The sequence below is a fragment of the Gorilla gorilla genome, chromosome 17, assembly GCF_029281585.2.
Source record: "Gorilla gorilla gorilla isolate KB3781 chromosome 17, NHGRI_mGorGor1-v2.1_pri, whole genome shotgun sequence".
NCBI classification, from domain to species: Eukaryota; Metazoa; Chordata; class Mammalia; order Primates; family Hominidae; genus Gorilla; species Gorilla gorilla.
In genome coordinates this window covers 88249362-88265498 of record NC_073241.2, presented here as the reverse complement: position 1 = coordinate 88265498, position 16137 = coordinate 88249362, and the positions used below count along the sequence as shown (strand labels likewise).

The 16137-nt window shown below is 42.5% G+C and overlaps 1 protein-coding gene and 1 pseudogene across 28 annotated transcripts in view; one reads left to right on the top strand and one right to left on the bottom strand.

Annotated features, from left to right (window-relative positions):
* Nucleotides 1–16137, bottom strand: part of ZNF532 (zinc finger protein 532) — a 123072-nt gene that overhangs the window by 52116 nt on the left and 54819 nt on the right. For all 28 annotated transcript variants that reach the window (XM_055368252.2, XM_055368245.2, XM_055368254.2 and 25 more), the window contains one exon: nucleotides 13229–15591. In XM_055368252.2, coding sequence (XP_055224227.1) covers nucleotides 13229–15591 — 2363 coding nt within the window. The remainder of the gene's footprint in view (nucleotides 1–13228; nucleotides 15592–16137) is intronic.
* On the top strand, nucleotides 7584–7753 carry LOC115931505 (uncharacterized; annotated as a pseudogene).

Here is a 16137-nt window from a genome sequence, read left to right as displayed (position 1 = left end):
CCATGATATAATTTATAATTAAAACCAAGGAACTCAAGTTCAAGTATACAAATTTAGACATTAAATTAAAATTTTATAGAGCTTAAAATCTGATTATGTATAAAATAAAATTAAGGGTGAAATCCTCTTTGGAAAAGGCTCTATATCAGTAACTATCCAGGAAAACCCAAACACTGTTTTTTATCCCCTTAGATATAGGCACTAAACATGGTATATTTTTAAAAACACAAAACAAAAAAAACTTAAACATAAACTGAGGACTTATTACTTCCACCCCAAAAATAAACCTCACATAGCATATGACATAAACTGTGTTTAAATACTTTCAGACATTCGTGCAAACACAAATTATCTACCATCTTCTAAAATGTACAATTTGTATTAAAGCCAAAGAAAGCCTCAAAATATAGATTCTTGCTAAGATTTAAAGCATTTGTTTATATTGACAACAGTTAAGAAATTTTAAAAAGACTTTTTTTATTCTTCTGGTTTTTGAAGCACGCCCAAAAATTAAGGTTTAAACTTCCAAGTGACTTAGACTAAGAAAAATAGGAAACTCACTTGAAAATTCTTTCTTGATTTTCTCCTGAAAGGACTAAAATACAAATTTTATCCCATAAAATGTTTATTATAATCACAAAATAAGAACATTACAGGTAGCTTTAATGAAGTTAGCATCATTAAAAAAATAGCACCCCTTTTCTCCTAACACATATTTCAAAGGTTAGAACAAGCCACAGCAAGGAAAACCAGTCAACAGATTCATTAATAACAGATCCTGTTAACATCTACATTACCACAGGTAACCATTTGTTTCTGTGAACTAAAGTCTTCTATCTACCTTCACACAGTCCCAGGCAGGGAATTATGATGTCTGAACTTCCGCAGGCATCTTAAAATGTCTTGCACTTACTTGGGAATAAAGTTAGCATTTTCTATACTAAAAGAAGTCAAAAAACATTTATATATATATATATATACACACACACACATTTATATACATACATACATATATACATACACACGTACATGCATGTGTGTGTATATACATATTATATTAAAATATATAGATTGGTCCCATCTTACCATGAGTCAAATGGTAAGCTAGGTATTTTAAATACATTAAGTAAATTGAAGTACATCATCTCATTTAATTCTCATAACCTATGAAGCAGATAACATCTCCACTTTACAGATAAGGAAATGAGGCTCAGTAAAGTTAAGAAACTCGCCCAAGGCTCCATACCTATTAAGTGGAAGAACCAGGATTTGAACTGGAGTCGAGGAGTGGGGTGGGGATATAATGAATGAATAAACAAAAACACACAGGGAAAACCATTAGCAAATATACCTGAATGCCAACAATGACCACAGCATGTCAGAGTAGAGGTGAGTCCCCTCCCCTGCTGCTTCTCTTTTATCTAAAGTAATGTGATTGCACTACTTTAGAACGGTAGAAAATGGAAAGAAAATCTAAAAAGCAGACAGTGTTCCTGAAAAAAATGTTCACATTTTCATCAAGATATACTACAAATGGTTATCCTTCACAATACATATAAGATGCACAAGGAATTACTTAAATTCATTGGAATGTATCATCATCATGTCTCCCCACCCCAACTGTAGGACTCTGCACTCACTCGTTCCCATCAGCTGAGGCTCCTCACCCACTTTCGATACAGAAGCACAAGGAGAAAGAGGGATGCATAGGGACTACAGCCTCAAATCAAAATGCTTTCATACTTTGCAATTCCTGAAGTGGGAGAAAATGGTCACTGGGGAATCACGCTGGACACTAGAGACCTTGCCTTTAGTTTCTGTAGATGCATGCATATCCACTACAGACACTTAGTTACTCCCGCATTTCTATCTTTATTCACCTGCCTCCTCTACTCCTTGACTCCATTTGGTTTGGGTTTTTTGTTGTTGTTGTTGTTTTGAGATAGTGTCTCACTTTGTTGCCCAGGCTGGAGTACAGTGGCATGATCACAGCTCACTGCAGACTCCACCTCCTGGCCTCAAGCAATCCTCACTCCTCAGCCTCCCCAATAACTGAGACCACAGGCACACGCCACCACACTCAGCCAATGTTCTTATTTTTTTTGTACAGACAGGGTCTCACCATATTGTCAAGGCTGGTCTCAAACTCCTGGCCTCAAGCCATCCTCCTGCCTTGGCCTCTCAAAGTGCTCGGACTACAGGTGTGAGCCACCGTGCTGGCTCCATTCCATTTTGAGAAAAAAAACACGCTGTTTTGGTTGGAGACATCCTCCTCCTTGATGCTTGCATGGTATCAATAGTTTTAAACTCACATGACATCATTTGCTTAACTGTACTCCCTCAAGTTGTATTCACTGTTCCTGTTACAGAAAACTTGCCATCCCCTGTTTCCCATGATAGTGGTGATGCATTTTCACAGCACAAAGGAGTGTCTTCCATTAGCTTTTCTGGAATGCTTTGAATTCATGAAAATGATGAACATCCTCTGGGTTTGGGGGATGTATTTGAGCATGAGGGCACACAAGGACCTCTTTGTGGCCTGTAATGACTGACTTTCCTTACTTTTTTTAATCAAGTAAATTCAAATATATCTTAAAATTCTAACACTCTACTACACAAGCTGAAGCTACTTAGTAGAGGATAAAGCAGTTTAATGTGACAGTAACTGCCTTTTCAATAGAAGAAAGCATAATAAAGGGCACCTAAGTGGTTTTATGTGTGTCTTGACATTTTACTTACGTCATCTAAAAATGGATAAATGTTTTCGGTACTTAGGTAATAAAGTTAATTTCTATTCTAGGGCAGCCTTATTTGCTCGGTTAAACTGTTACTTTTTAAAGTAAACATTACTTTTCAATAGGTAATACTAGAAAGCTATAGGAAAATAAAGCCGAAAAGTACCCACATTCCACGCTTTGCAATTACAATCAACTCTCTGTATCCTGAGGTTCTGCATCTATGTATTCAATCAACCACAGATCAAAAATATTTGGGAAAAAAATAAAAAATAACAATACAACAATAAAAAATCCAGTATAACAACTATTTATATTTACACTATTAGGTATTATAAGTAATCTTGAGATGATTTAAAGGACACAGGCAGATGTGCTTAGGTTATATGCAAACACTATGCCATTTTATAACAGGGGCTTGAGCATTCTCAGATGTTGGTATCTGAAGGGGGTCCTAGAACCAACCCCTGAGGAAACTGAAAGATGACTGTACTTTTTTTTTTTTTTTTTTTGAGATAGAGTCTCACTCTGTTGCCCAGACTGGAGTGTAACAGCATAATCTCGGCTCACTGCAACCTCTGCCTCCCAGGTTCAAGCAATTCTCCTGCCTCAGCCTCCCAAGTAGCTGGGACTGCAGGCACGCACCACCACGCCCGGCTAATTTTTTGTATTTTAGTAGAGACAGGGTTTCACTATGTTGCCCAGGCTGGTCTCGAACTCCTGAGCTCAGGCAATCCACCCACTTTGGCCTCCCAAAGTGCTAGGATTAGAGGCGTGAGCCACTGCGCCCGGTACTCTTACTGAGCCTTTTCTATCCAATCCTGTCACTGAAATTGATCAATAGCATGCAAATGCAGGCTACAGGGAAGGGGGAACCAGGTACATTCTGGCCAGTTAAGGAATCAGAGAGTGTTCAAGCTTGACATCCTCTTTCTATAGATGAGGAATTAGCTGAGTAATAAGAAAAATAATTCTACATGTTTTTGCTCATATTTTAGGCAGAAAAATAGCCTGGGAGAGGTACATGAGAGTGAGAGAGGCTAGAGAAATGTATGGCTGTATATTTATGTTTAAATTTCAAACAGACCAAAAGCCTACACCAACATGAAACATTGGAGCTAAAGGCAGAAACAATACCAGCTTAACAGTCAGCCCAGATGCTAAGCAAATTACTCTCACCTCATTAAAAGAAGTTCCACAATCTTCTGCCTAAAGTATAATTATCCAAAAATAATAAAGTATACCAGTTTGTTTTGTGGCTTTCACTTTTGTCCAATTTCACACTGAGAACACAAAGAAAGCATTTCATTTCAGATCTCACTTAAATGGAAGTCATAACAAGCAAATACAGCAGAAATGGCTTTATATGCCTTTTGCTCACAGAGCTAGTTGGTTGTGCTGGTTTTGTCCTCAAATCATTCTGCTACGCAAAAACATCCCTAATAAGAGTTGACAGTTAAATGAACAAATTTACAGAAAGCTATATGGCTAACACATATCATCTACTTAGATGCTTATTACTGAAGAATACAGGTAAACTGAAGGTTGATAACACTAAAATATAAACTAGGACAGGACTAGTCTTGACCAAAATTTAAATTAAACACTTAGAAGAGCAGGACCAAAAGCCAAGGGTCACAAGTCTTCAGCTAATAAGGGTATTTTGGGAGACGGCGGAGGGGAGGAATTCAGGTGAGCTCCCTGGTTTCCAGAGGAAGCTGTCTGAGCAGAGTGGGATCTAGAAATGAGAACCAGCAGAGGCTGCTCACGAGAATAAAGTTAGTATGTTGTATTGACGATGCCCAGAAAGTTCCTGAAACTAAAGTGAACCAGCAATCCCCAAAAATGAGGACCACTGCAAATGTCACCTTTATCCACACTCTTGAAGGTGACTCGGAAGTAACCCCAAGAATCCATCCTTATGTGATTCCTAAGGTCCCTCCGGCTGTAAGAGCCTATGCTTCAACATCTTAGAGAAGCAGAAAGAATGAACCAGCAATACAGAAACTTTGCCTTGAGTCCCAGCTCTGCCACCAGTTGGGCATTTGTTTTTTCAATTGTAAAATAAAAGGGCTGGCCAAAAGACCTATAGCATTCTGTGATTCTACAGCTGATATAAATGCCACAAGAAGAAAACAGGTTTTTAAAATTAAGAGGTTACAGAAAGCATTTCCAGTCTGTAGTTGGTTAAATTTAGACATGGTTTTAAGAGGAGGTGAAGCAATGACATCCCAACACATTAAAATATCAATTATTCAAAGGACAGTCCTCAGCTCTTAAATACTTCATGGAGAAGAGGAAAGCTCCTCTGGTCTCTTGCCCACTCCCTTTTCTCAACGTAACCCAAAGCAGAGATTATTAAGCAGATAGATCAGAATACAAACCCCTAACTGGGGCAGATTTAATGGCTAAAGAGTCAACTGCTCAGAACTGTTTTTATTTACTGCTTGATTCCATGCTCCCTGGAAGGTAGTGATCCCCACAAGGTCCTCAGTCCTCTAGGCTCTCTCCCTCTGCCACTGTGTCCTCCAAGGGGTAAGCAGATGCACGCAGGCAGTCTAACCTCAGCCTAGCAGGCTTTCGGTTCCTGGCCCAGATCGTGTACCAGAGTGTGATCAAATCCCAAGACAGCTTTGGGAATGTATGGCAGAGAGCCTCGAGCTAAAACCATATATTCCAACACAGCTCTTACCAGAGACCTGCTCTTGGGGGTCACTGAGCATAGACCAGTTCATAAGGAAGTGGTGCTTTTGAGTCTCTCTGGCAATTGTTACTTCTGCATAGATTGTCTACAGAACACTTGGAGGAGCAGCAGCAACTGGCAAAGAGAACGCACCAAATGCCACCCAAACCTTCCTTTAACCCATGGCATACTGGCAGTCTCAGAAGGCTAAAGGCATGCGTAAGGGGAGGTGGTGGGAGGCGTGGGAGGAACAGCCCCAGCTGGTGCTCACAGGCAGACAGACCCTTTGCTGGGTGCAGAGAAGCACCCTGGGGAAACTGAGACAGGCTCTGTTCAAAACATAAACAGAGGTCAAAATAGAAAATGATAACAAGGGAAAAATAAAATATAAAAAGAAAGATAAAAAAGGGGATAGTGACTGAGCTAAATCAAGAAAAGTATGTTCTTAAGATCTTAAAAGAGGCTCTGCTCACCAGATGTGAAAGGTAAAAGACGCAATTCTCACTCGTAACTGCTTTTAAAGACGGGGCTAAGAAAGGAAGTTTACACTGGGTGGAGAAAATGTCTTCCATTCAGAGACAACAGAAATCCCAGGAAGTCAAATGGAAAGTGACCCTCCCAGGAAGCCTAATTGCAAAAACAGAGATTGGGGTCTGAAAGTCTCCGGCAGAGCACAATAATGCAATTACACAATCTCTCCTTGAAGACAGGACAGCTACATTAGGATCTTTTTTAAACATGGAGTAAAACGTCCACTTTGAGGAAAATGGAATAAGAGTAAGTTTCCCTATTCTTCCCATTAAGTACAACTCAAAACCCTGAACATTATATATAAAACAAACATAAAAGGACTCTGAAAGGTGGAGTGAAAGGTTAGCTAGGGATCTCAAGACCCTAGGAATGACAGGGTAGTCAGTTCCCTGGGTTTCTCTTTGCCTCATATATCCCAGATTTGGAGCTGAAGAAGCTAGCAACCCAAAATGCCAATGGGTAGAGACAAAAAAAATTCCCAAGAAAAGCCTGTGCTCTGTAGCCGACCGCCAAGAAAGGAGTGCCTAGGAAAACAGAAAACTTTTAAAGGAACACTGCTCTACTCCAGCCAAATCCCACAGAAAACACTACGGCCCCACCCCAACCTGTGCCAAGTAGAGGTGCAGCCAAGACTTCAGCCCTCTTGAGACTGTAACGAGCTGTCTGCCCCAACGCCCCTACCCAGATGGTGGGTGTCAGAGAAGGCCAGTAGCAAAGGTGAATTTTGATCTCTGCCAATTCCCCCACCACCAGCCCAGCAGGTATTTTTTTAAACCCTAGAAAAGAAATCTCTAGGCCCAGATGGTTTCATTGGAGAATTCTACCAAACAAAGAAAAACTAACACCAATTATACACACTCTCTTCCAGAAAAATTGAAGAGGAGGGAATACTTCTCAATTCTTTAAAAAGTGAGTATCAACCTATCTCAAACCAAACAAGAACAGAACAAAAAAGGAAACCTACATGCATATAGATGCAAAACTCCTTAACAAAATAGCAGCAATTATAATTCAAAACATATAAAAAGAAATATGCAGCTTGACCAAGTGGGATTCATTCCAGAAATGCAAGGCTATTTTGATATCTGAAAAATCAGTATAATCTATCCAAAAAAAAGCCCTGAAACCAATAACTGAGTTCAACAGAGTCAAAGGATACACAAAAAATATATAAAAATTATTAGTGATGAATGTGTCCTCACCAAAAATATATACCACTTATGATTGTTTGAAAAAAGAAATCTAACAAAACATGCACAGGACTTATATGATGAAAACTACAAGGCCGGGTGCAGTGGCTCACGCCTATAATCCCAGCACTTTGGGAGGCTGAGGCAGGCGGATCACCTGAGCTCAGGAGTTCGAGACCAGCCTGACCAACATGGAGAAACCCCATCTCAACCCTGTCTCTACTAAAAATATAAAATTAGCCGGGCATGGTGGCGCATGCCTGTAATCCCAGCTACTCGGGAGGCTAAGGCAAGAGAATCTCTTGAACCCAGGAGGTGGAGGTTGCCGTGACCTGAGATCGCGCCATTGCACTCCAGCCTGGGCAACAAGAGCAAAACGCCATCTCAAAACAAAAAGAAAAGAAAACTACAAAACAAAGAATCAAAGATATAAATAAATGAAGAATCACTTCTCAGCCTTTTGGCTAAGAACAAGTGTAGTATCTGTTCTTATCAGTATAAATAAATGATGAATCTATGCTCATGTTCATGGACTGAAACGCTCAATATAGTAAAGATGTCAATTCTCCCCCAAACTGATATGCAGGTTTAATGCAATTCCTATCAAAATCTCAGCAAGTTGTTTTACAGAAACACACAACATTATTCTAAAATTTATATGAAAAGGCAAAAGAACTAGATGAGTGAAAACAATTTTGGAAAAGAAAAATAAATTGGAAGCATCCATCTACCAGACTTGAAGACTACCTAATTACAGTACTCAGACTGTAGATACTGGTAGAGGGACAGACACACAGATCAATGGAACAGAATAAAGAATCCAGAAATAGCCCCACACAAATGCCTGACTGATACTTGACAAAGGGGCAAAAGCAGTTCATTGGAGGACGACAGCATCTTCAACACATGGCCATGTATGGGGGGAAAAAATGACCCTCCACCTAAATCTCACACCTGATACAAACATCAACTCAAAATGAGTCACAGACTTAAATGTAAATCACAGAATTATAAAACGTTGAGGAAAAAAACACAGAAGAAAATGTTTAGGATCTAGAGCTATGCCTTAGACTTGACACCAAAAGCAGAGGTCATAAGATGGAAAACTGATATACTTGACTTCACGAAAATTACAAACTTTTGCTCTGCTAAAGAAGAGGATGAAAAGACAAGCTATAGACTGGGCGAAAACACTTGCAGCCACATAGCCAACAAAAGACTAGTATCTAGGCTCTATCAAGAACTTGTGAAACCCAATTGATGTAAAAGCAAACAACCTAATTAGAAATGGGCAAAACATATGAAGAGACATTTCACCAAAAAGGAAAAACAGATGGCAAATTAAACCCATGAAAAGGTGTTCAACATCATTAGCCACTAGGGAAACATGAATTGAAACCACAATAAAATAATACCACACATCTATCAAAATGGCTAAAATAAAATATGGTAACAGCACCAAATGCTGGAGGATGCAGAGAAACTGGATCCCTTGTGTGTTGCTCCTGGGAATATAGAATGATACAGCCACTCTGAAAAACAGTTTAAGAGTCTAAATGTGCAAATACCATGTAAGACAGCAGTTATACTCTGATGATAAATAGGCATTTATCCCAGAGAAATAAAAACTTATGTCCACAAAAAAACCTATACACAATGTTAATAATAGCTTTATCCATCATAGCCCCTAACTGGATCCAACGCAGATGTCTTTCAACAAGTGAATGGTTAAATGAACTATAGTACAACCATACAATGGAACCTACTCAGCAATAAAAAGGAATATACTATTGATATACGCAACAACCAGGGAATTATGCTGAGTGAAAAAAAGCCAATCCTAAGGAGTTATACACGATATGATTCCATCTATGTAACATTCCTGAAATGACAAAATTATAGAAATGAAAAACAGCTTAGTGGTTGCCAGGGGTTAAGGAGTGAGGAGAGGGTGTGGGTGGCTATAAATGAGCAATATGAGATCTTTGTAGTGCTGGAAAAGCTCTGTATCTTGACTGAGTCAACGCTCATGCCCCAGTCGTGATACTGTTCTATAGTTTTGTGAGATGTTACCATTGTGGGGAACTGGATGAAGGGTATACAAGTTCTCTCTGTATTATTTCTTACATGAATCTACAATTATCTCAAAAGAAAAAGGGAAGGAGGTCCCTCCGCTAATGAAGTCATACCTTTCTCCAGACCTGGTAAACCAAGGAGCTGAAAGGCACTGAGTAAAGGGCGATGGACCTGCCAGTCTAGCAAGGACCCCAGAGGCCATACCCTTTACACCTTCTGAACCATGAACAGTGGCAGCAAGGTTGGTTCAGGAATCCACTTCGGGTGACAAAACTAGACTATCTAGACACCAATGTGCAGACCCAGGGCATCCTGCCCCAAGAGCCACAGGCACAGGCTTAAACTGCACTGGGTTCCTACCCCAGAAAGCACAGGTCAGGGTGTGAGCACCAGAAAAAAGTTACAGTGTAGACTGGTATACTCTTCCAATTCACCCATGAGCTACCAAGAATGTGGAGGTCAATGGGGAAATGGAGTTAAAGTGTTAAAATACATGGAATGCTAGCCGGGCGGGGTGGATCACACCTATAATCCCAGCACTTTGGGAGGCCAAGGCGGGTGGATCACTTGAGGTCAGGCGTTCAAGACCAGCCCGGCCAACATGGTGAAACCCCGTCTCTACTAAAAATACAAAAATTAGCTGGATGTGGTGATGTGTGCCTGTAATCCCAGCTGCTCTGGAGGCTGAGGCAGGGGAATCACTTGAACCCAGGAGGCAGAGGTTGCCATGAGCCGAGATCATGCCACTGCACTCCAGCCTGGGCGACAGAGTGAGACTCCATCTCAAAAAAAAATATATGGAATATGTTGTACAACAGAGGAAAGGAGGGGCTTGGCACAGCTGCCAGTACTTCAGGCTCCCGTGTCCATTTCTAGATTTGTAAGCAGTCATGTGTGTTTTAAGTGCCATCCTCAGACAGAAACCAAGTTCTGTGTAATTTTTTCCCATTCCAGTTGAACAAACTGTAAACTGGCCAACAGTCATGTGACTGGCAAACGAGAAGGATGAAACAAAGGCTATTTTCTCTTTTCTTTTCTCCCTGTCTTACTGCAGCCCCCACCTCCCACTCCCATGGCTGCTGGATAGCACCCCAGGCAACAGTAATGGTCGAGAACCCCCATGGCCACATGTGGAGGCTAGGATGGCAACAGCCACAGGCATCCTACTGAGCCCCTAGAACCAAGGAAGAGACTCCAGGTTGGGTTAAACCATGAATGCTGAAGACACAGCAGCTATTCCTACTGAGGCAGAAGCCACACTCCCCTCTTGGGTCTGAGTGACACAGTCTGGCTGAGTCTGGGAAAATGGGAAGCTGTGAAGAGGCATTCTGGATCCAGTGAGAAAGGGGAGAAGAGGAACAGGAGGAGAGCGTGCTATGGGGCCTTTCACACTGCTGGTCCTGCAGTGCTTGGCTTTGCAGTGGGTTGAAGCTCACTACAAACCAACGCCCTTTGCTGGTGAGCTGCATGGCCTACATAGGTGAGTGGATGGCTGCAAAACGGAAACAGATCAGGAGGTGAGTGTTTTGCTTGTGTGTATCTGGTCTGAGAGTTAAATATACATTCTGCCCTGATTCACTCCTTGGGATTCCGCGTCAAACAGGTGACCTGCGTACTCGTCCCAGCAAGATACAAAAGTGATGCCAAAGCAACCACACACAAAAGAAAAGATGTTCATCTCTCCTCCTGGGGACAGAGCTTCACCCGTTTCACCCTAGTTTGGCTGTTGAGCCTAAAAGGTTAATAAAGAACAAAAACTAGGGAAACGCAGGGAATAAGGACATTCCTACCCGCCTGCTCATGCCCTTCCTTGCTCTCAGAGAAGGAGGTCTCAGACAGACACATCTGAGGGTAGCTCCAAAGGCCAGATACAGAGCACACAGCTCATAGTGAGAACCCTCCTAAACCGGGACACAGTCAACCACTCTACACAGCCCACCAGCAGACACAGACACGAAGACAACAGAAATGAAGAAAGAGCTTTTTGGCTTTTTCCCCTTTTTTACTGCATCCTTTTAGGATGAAAAGAAATATTATCCTTTTGATGAAGCGGTGTCAAGATGGGAGGACATCCATGTAGACAGAACCCAGGCATTGTCACCGGGCTAGGTTAACAGCTGGAGCCATCATAGCCTTCTTGAACTAAGTTGCTGCTTTCCTATTTTTTGAGCATTTTACTGCCGGAGCCAATGAAACATTTAACATTCAAACCTGCAAGAATGCTGTCAAAACTCTTTATTGCTTCCATTTCCACTGAACTGAAAAACCAGATAAAAAAATTACCGGGGTATTCTTGATCTTTTGTTCCCCAAACTCAAAATGCTACAAAGAACTTAAACCAGTAATTACCCTGAGGAACTAATCACCAAGATAGTACCAAACTTCTGAATTGCAGCATAAACATCCTAATTAATTAACAAAATATTGGAGGGAGAAAAAAAGGAAAGTCCAGTTTACTGTTAAATCTTTATAGAGATGTTTGAGGAGCAGAGTATATTAGCTCAAACTAGTGCTCCCTTTGAATTTCACAAGTTTTTTTCTTTTTTTTTTTTGGAGACAGGGTCTTGCTCTGTCACCTGAGGCTGGAGTGCCGTGGTATGATCTCAGCTCACTGCAACCTCCACCTCTCAGGCTCAACTGATCTTTCCACCTTAGCCTCCCAAGTAGCTGGGACCAACAGCATGCACCACCAAGCCCGGCTAATGTTTGGTATTTTTGGTAGAGATGAGGTTTCACCATGTTGCCCAGGCTGGTCTCGAACTCCTGAGCTCAGGCAATTCACCTGTCTCGGCCTCCTAAAGTGCTGGGATTACAGGCATAAGCCACTGTGCCCAGTGAAATTTCACAAGCTTTCTGGTTTGGACAATATGTCACATGGTCTAACTCGAATTTATTTCATTCAACATGTCTACTTCCAAATAATAGATTATATATTTATGATAAACACATTTATCTATTAGCTAAAAGTTGCCTCATGAAGTAGCAAATGATGGAGATAAAAGACTGATTGATGCCCACTGTGAAATGTAATTCACCAACATCGACCCGCACTTCACTACAAAACAAAAGCTGCAAACACACACAAAGGTATTCTGTTTAATTGGAGATGGGTTTGCCATTTGTGGCTTAAATTCATTGCAGTGAAGGATATTACTGAACACACTTCTGGACCACCATCTTAAGTAAGCAGACATGCCACAGAAATGGGTACTGATAAATGCATTTAACTGTAAAACAAAGATCAGCATTATAAATAACAACAGTAAGCTCAGTAGAGCTGCCAGCAGATAGATAAATAAATAACAGTAAGTATTTTTCTAAATATCAAAACTGTCACTAATTCAGGAGCTCTGATGATGAAGCCGGGCTCAAATACCTAATACAATGGGATGACACTATAATCCGCTAAATCTCAGACTTTCAATATACATTCCAATGACCAAACGATTACCAAAATCTAAAGTTCCACAACTCAACTAGTACATATATATTATCCTCCCCTCAAAAAACTCTGGTTTTACTAAAATAAGATTCATGTTTCAACATTGTTTCTCTTTTTTTTTTTAAAGAGATATGATCTCGTCCCAGTGCTAGGCTACAGTGCAGTGGCTCAATCACAGCTCACTGCAGCTTCAAACTCCTGGGCTCAAGCAATCTTCCCACCTCAGCCTCCCGAATATAGCTGGGGCAACAGGCACACGCCACTGCTGCCACAACCACAACCACCACTGCCACTACCACTCCTGCTACCACCTCCAACACCACTGCCACCACCACATCCCCAGCTAATTGTTTCTATTCTATGAAAACAATCCTTACTGGATCATGTGCCCGGCTGCACAGGCATTCCCCCTCCCCTCCCCAAACACACACACACACACACACACACACACACACACACACACACACCCGTCCATTTCACTGCATTCCCACCCTAAAATCAAGGGCATCTTATCAAGCACTCATGCCTACAGACTCATCACTGAAACACAAAAATTTAAATGATACTCTACTTGTCCACTCGTATCTGCAGCCTGCTGGAAATGTGTAGCCAGTGATGTCTCGTCCTGGAAGACTTCATTACACTCCAAACATTTTAGACTATGTCTACACAGTTTGGAGGGGTCTTCATCTAGGGGCATGGCTGGGGTGATGGGAGTGCTTGAAGGAGCCGATATGACTGTCCCAGTTATGCCAGACTGAATTTTTGTGACAGTGTGTGTGCCAGCTCCCACAGGGCTCTGAAGAGTAGAAGTTGAAGTGGAAGTATTGCTTGACGGAGAAACTATCATTTGATCTGCTGGGACTGGCTTTAAAATTAAGTGGGAGCATTGCATTACCACCCCTTTCTCCTTATGCCCACGGGCATGGGAAAGGAGGCTGCATTTGTTGTAAAAAACGAGGTTCTTTGTACAATGGTTGCACGTTACTTCGATGCGCACGCTCCGTCTGTCGTAGTGCTGGGTCAGACTCTTTTCAAGTGCAAAGGAGTCCCCACACTCCAAGCACTTGTACCCACGCGTCGGTAACGTGATCCCTGCATTGGCGGGAGGACTGAGGTTTGGGATGTAAACAGGGACTGGATTGACACTGCTCAGCACCTTGTTGAAAGCTTCCACCACAGAACTCTGCAAGGACGACACCACCTGGACTCGAGACACCTTTTTGGGGGGTTGCGAGGCTGCTGCATTGATTATTGCCTGCTTTATTTGTTGCTGAGGTTTGGTTAGCACTTGGCGGAGTTCAGAGGTGGCCTGGGCACCCTGAGGCAAAAGGTTAAGGTTGGCAAGGTGCACAGTCTTTGGCACGAGTTTGGCATTGGCCAGGCTGGATGCCGGCACCACGACAGTTTGCTGCTGGATGGCGTTGGCAGCTTTAATGATGGCGCTGCTGGCACTCTGGACAGAGGCAGCAGATATGACCGTGGCTTTCACCGTGGTGTTGTTAGCGAGCTTCAAATTAATGACTTGGGATCCTGCCGTCTTCACAGCAGACACTGGGAGGAAAGCAGTAGCCACAGGCTTGATTGTGACCTGTTTGGGGGTGAGCTCTGCAGGGGAAACTGCATTGGTCACGACCGCAGACTGGAGAGGCGCCCTGGGTGGAGAGGAAAGGACGGCGGCTGATGCTGGAGACGACAGAAGGGATGTCACAGAGGCCATCACGGACGCTGTCTGCTCGGAAGGTTTCTTTCCAGAGTCAAGATCCACTTCTGGCAATACCCTGGTCACTGTTCTCTTGATTTCCCCAGAAGATGTCTTAATGGTTTTTATGCGGACTTTGGGGATTGCTGGTGTGGACCCTGCGGGAGAGGACGGGGATCCTTTGCTGCTGTTCTCACTTGAGATGCTTCTGGGACTATCCGGTTGCTTCAGGGATGGTTTTTTGGTCCCGTCGATGAGATTCTGGGATTCAGGAGACTTGTCAGCGGCTCTCGGACTGTCATTTACTTCTTTTGGTAATGGGGAGGATTCCCTCGAATTGGCCACTGGTTCTTTGCAGGAGTCTGAAGCCGCCTTTTTAGCGCTGAGAGCCGCGATGGCAGCGATGCAGGACGAGAGCTTGGAGGACGACTTTGTCTTTGATGGCGCAACGCTGGGGAGGCTGGTGTCATTCTTCTCGGAGCTCGGCTTCCCATCTAGGACTCTGTTTTCCAGCACCTTGTCAGAGCTTTCCTTCAATTTATCCTCTGCTTTTCTGACTTTAAAAGGTTCATAAACACTCAAGTTTATAGAACTGGCTTCTGTTTCTCTCTTAACAACTTTGTTTTTCTCCACATTGCCTGACGTAGAGAGTCCAGTTTTGCTGGAGTTTTCCCCTCCGAGTGCCTTCAGCTTATCGTAGTCCTGCTGGGGAGCCGACCCCGTCAACACATTCGACCTGAAGCTTGATCGCACGTCCTCCTTGTCAGGGGGGTCATCCACCTCGATCTTCTCGTCGTCATCAAACTCTTCAGCACTGGAGATCGGGCTAAACTGGCTGAATGTCGAGTCTTTCAGCGTCACCTCAGAGGCAGGCACATCTCCTTTCAAGGACTTTGCTCCATCTTTACTGTAACTGTCAAGGGAGGATGCTGTGAGAAACCCATTATGTAAGCCATTGCCAGTGGGGTTGTGGCCGTCTTTCTCCCCGCCCTCGGAAGAGTCAATGTTCCGAACATTCTTGACGATAACGCTGACACCCACGTCAGAAGATGATGGTGCGTGGGAGTCGTCCTCCCCGTGAGCATTCTGCTTCATGTGGCTTTCATGGTCATCGTGTCCAGACTCAATAGCTGCTTTAGGATCGACCATATCTGGGATGTCAAATGCTGCCAGGAGGTCATCAAAGTCTGGGGTCTTCATATCCCCCATGGTCATTAATTTGAGCAGATGTTCTGTTAAATGAGCAGAAAATAGTTCCATCAGTAATTGGTATTTCCTCACGATGAGATAAAACCCCTATACAATTCACACTAACATAACGATTACTAAGAAAGAGCAAGGAGGTAACTGCATTTACAGTAACTACGAAACTCTGAGTCCAAGTGGACAAACATCGAGAAAATACATGTAAGACCTAGATAATTTTAGCTTCAAAAGTAAGCCCTCCATACTGCTATACGGTGTTACCAGCGTGGCTCCCAGCTAACAAGAATGAAGTTGATTGAAACTGCTGTAGCCTAGAAAAACAGGTTCTGGTGTAGCAACTAGAAAATGTGTCCCTTTCATAAAAAGCTACTTCCAACATATTTTGATCTTGACAGTATTTAATTCTGCTGGCAAAATTATCATCGTCACCATCAGATTTGGGATACCTTATTAAAAGAAATATACCACAACCAAAAAAGGCAAGTACAGATTTCAATATTCATCCACAGAAGAAAGAAATCAGCATCCACAGCTACTGCAGGATATCTGCTAATAAATTCCATTTGGGACTT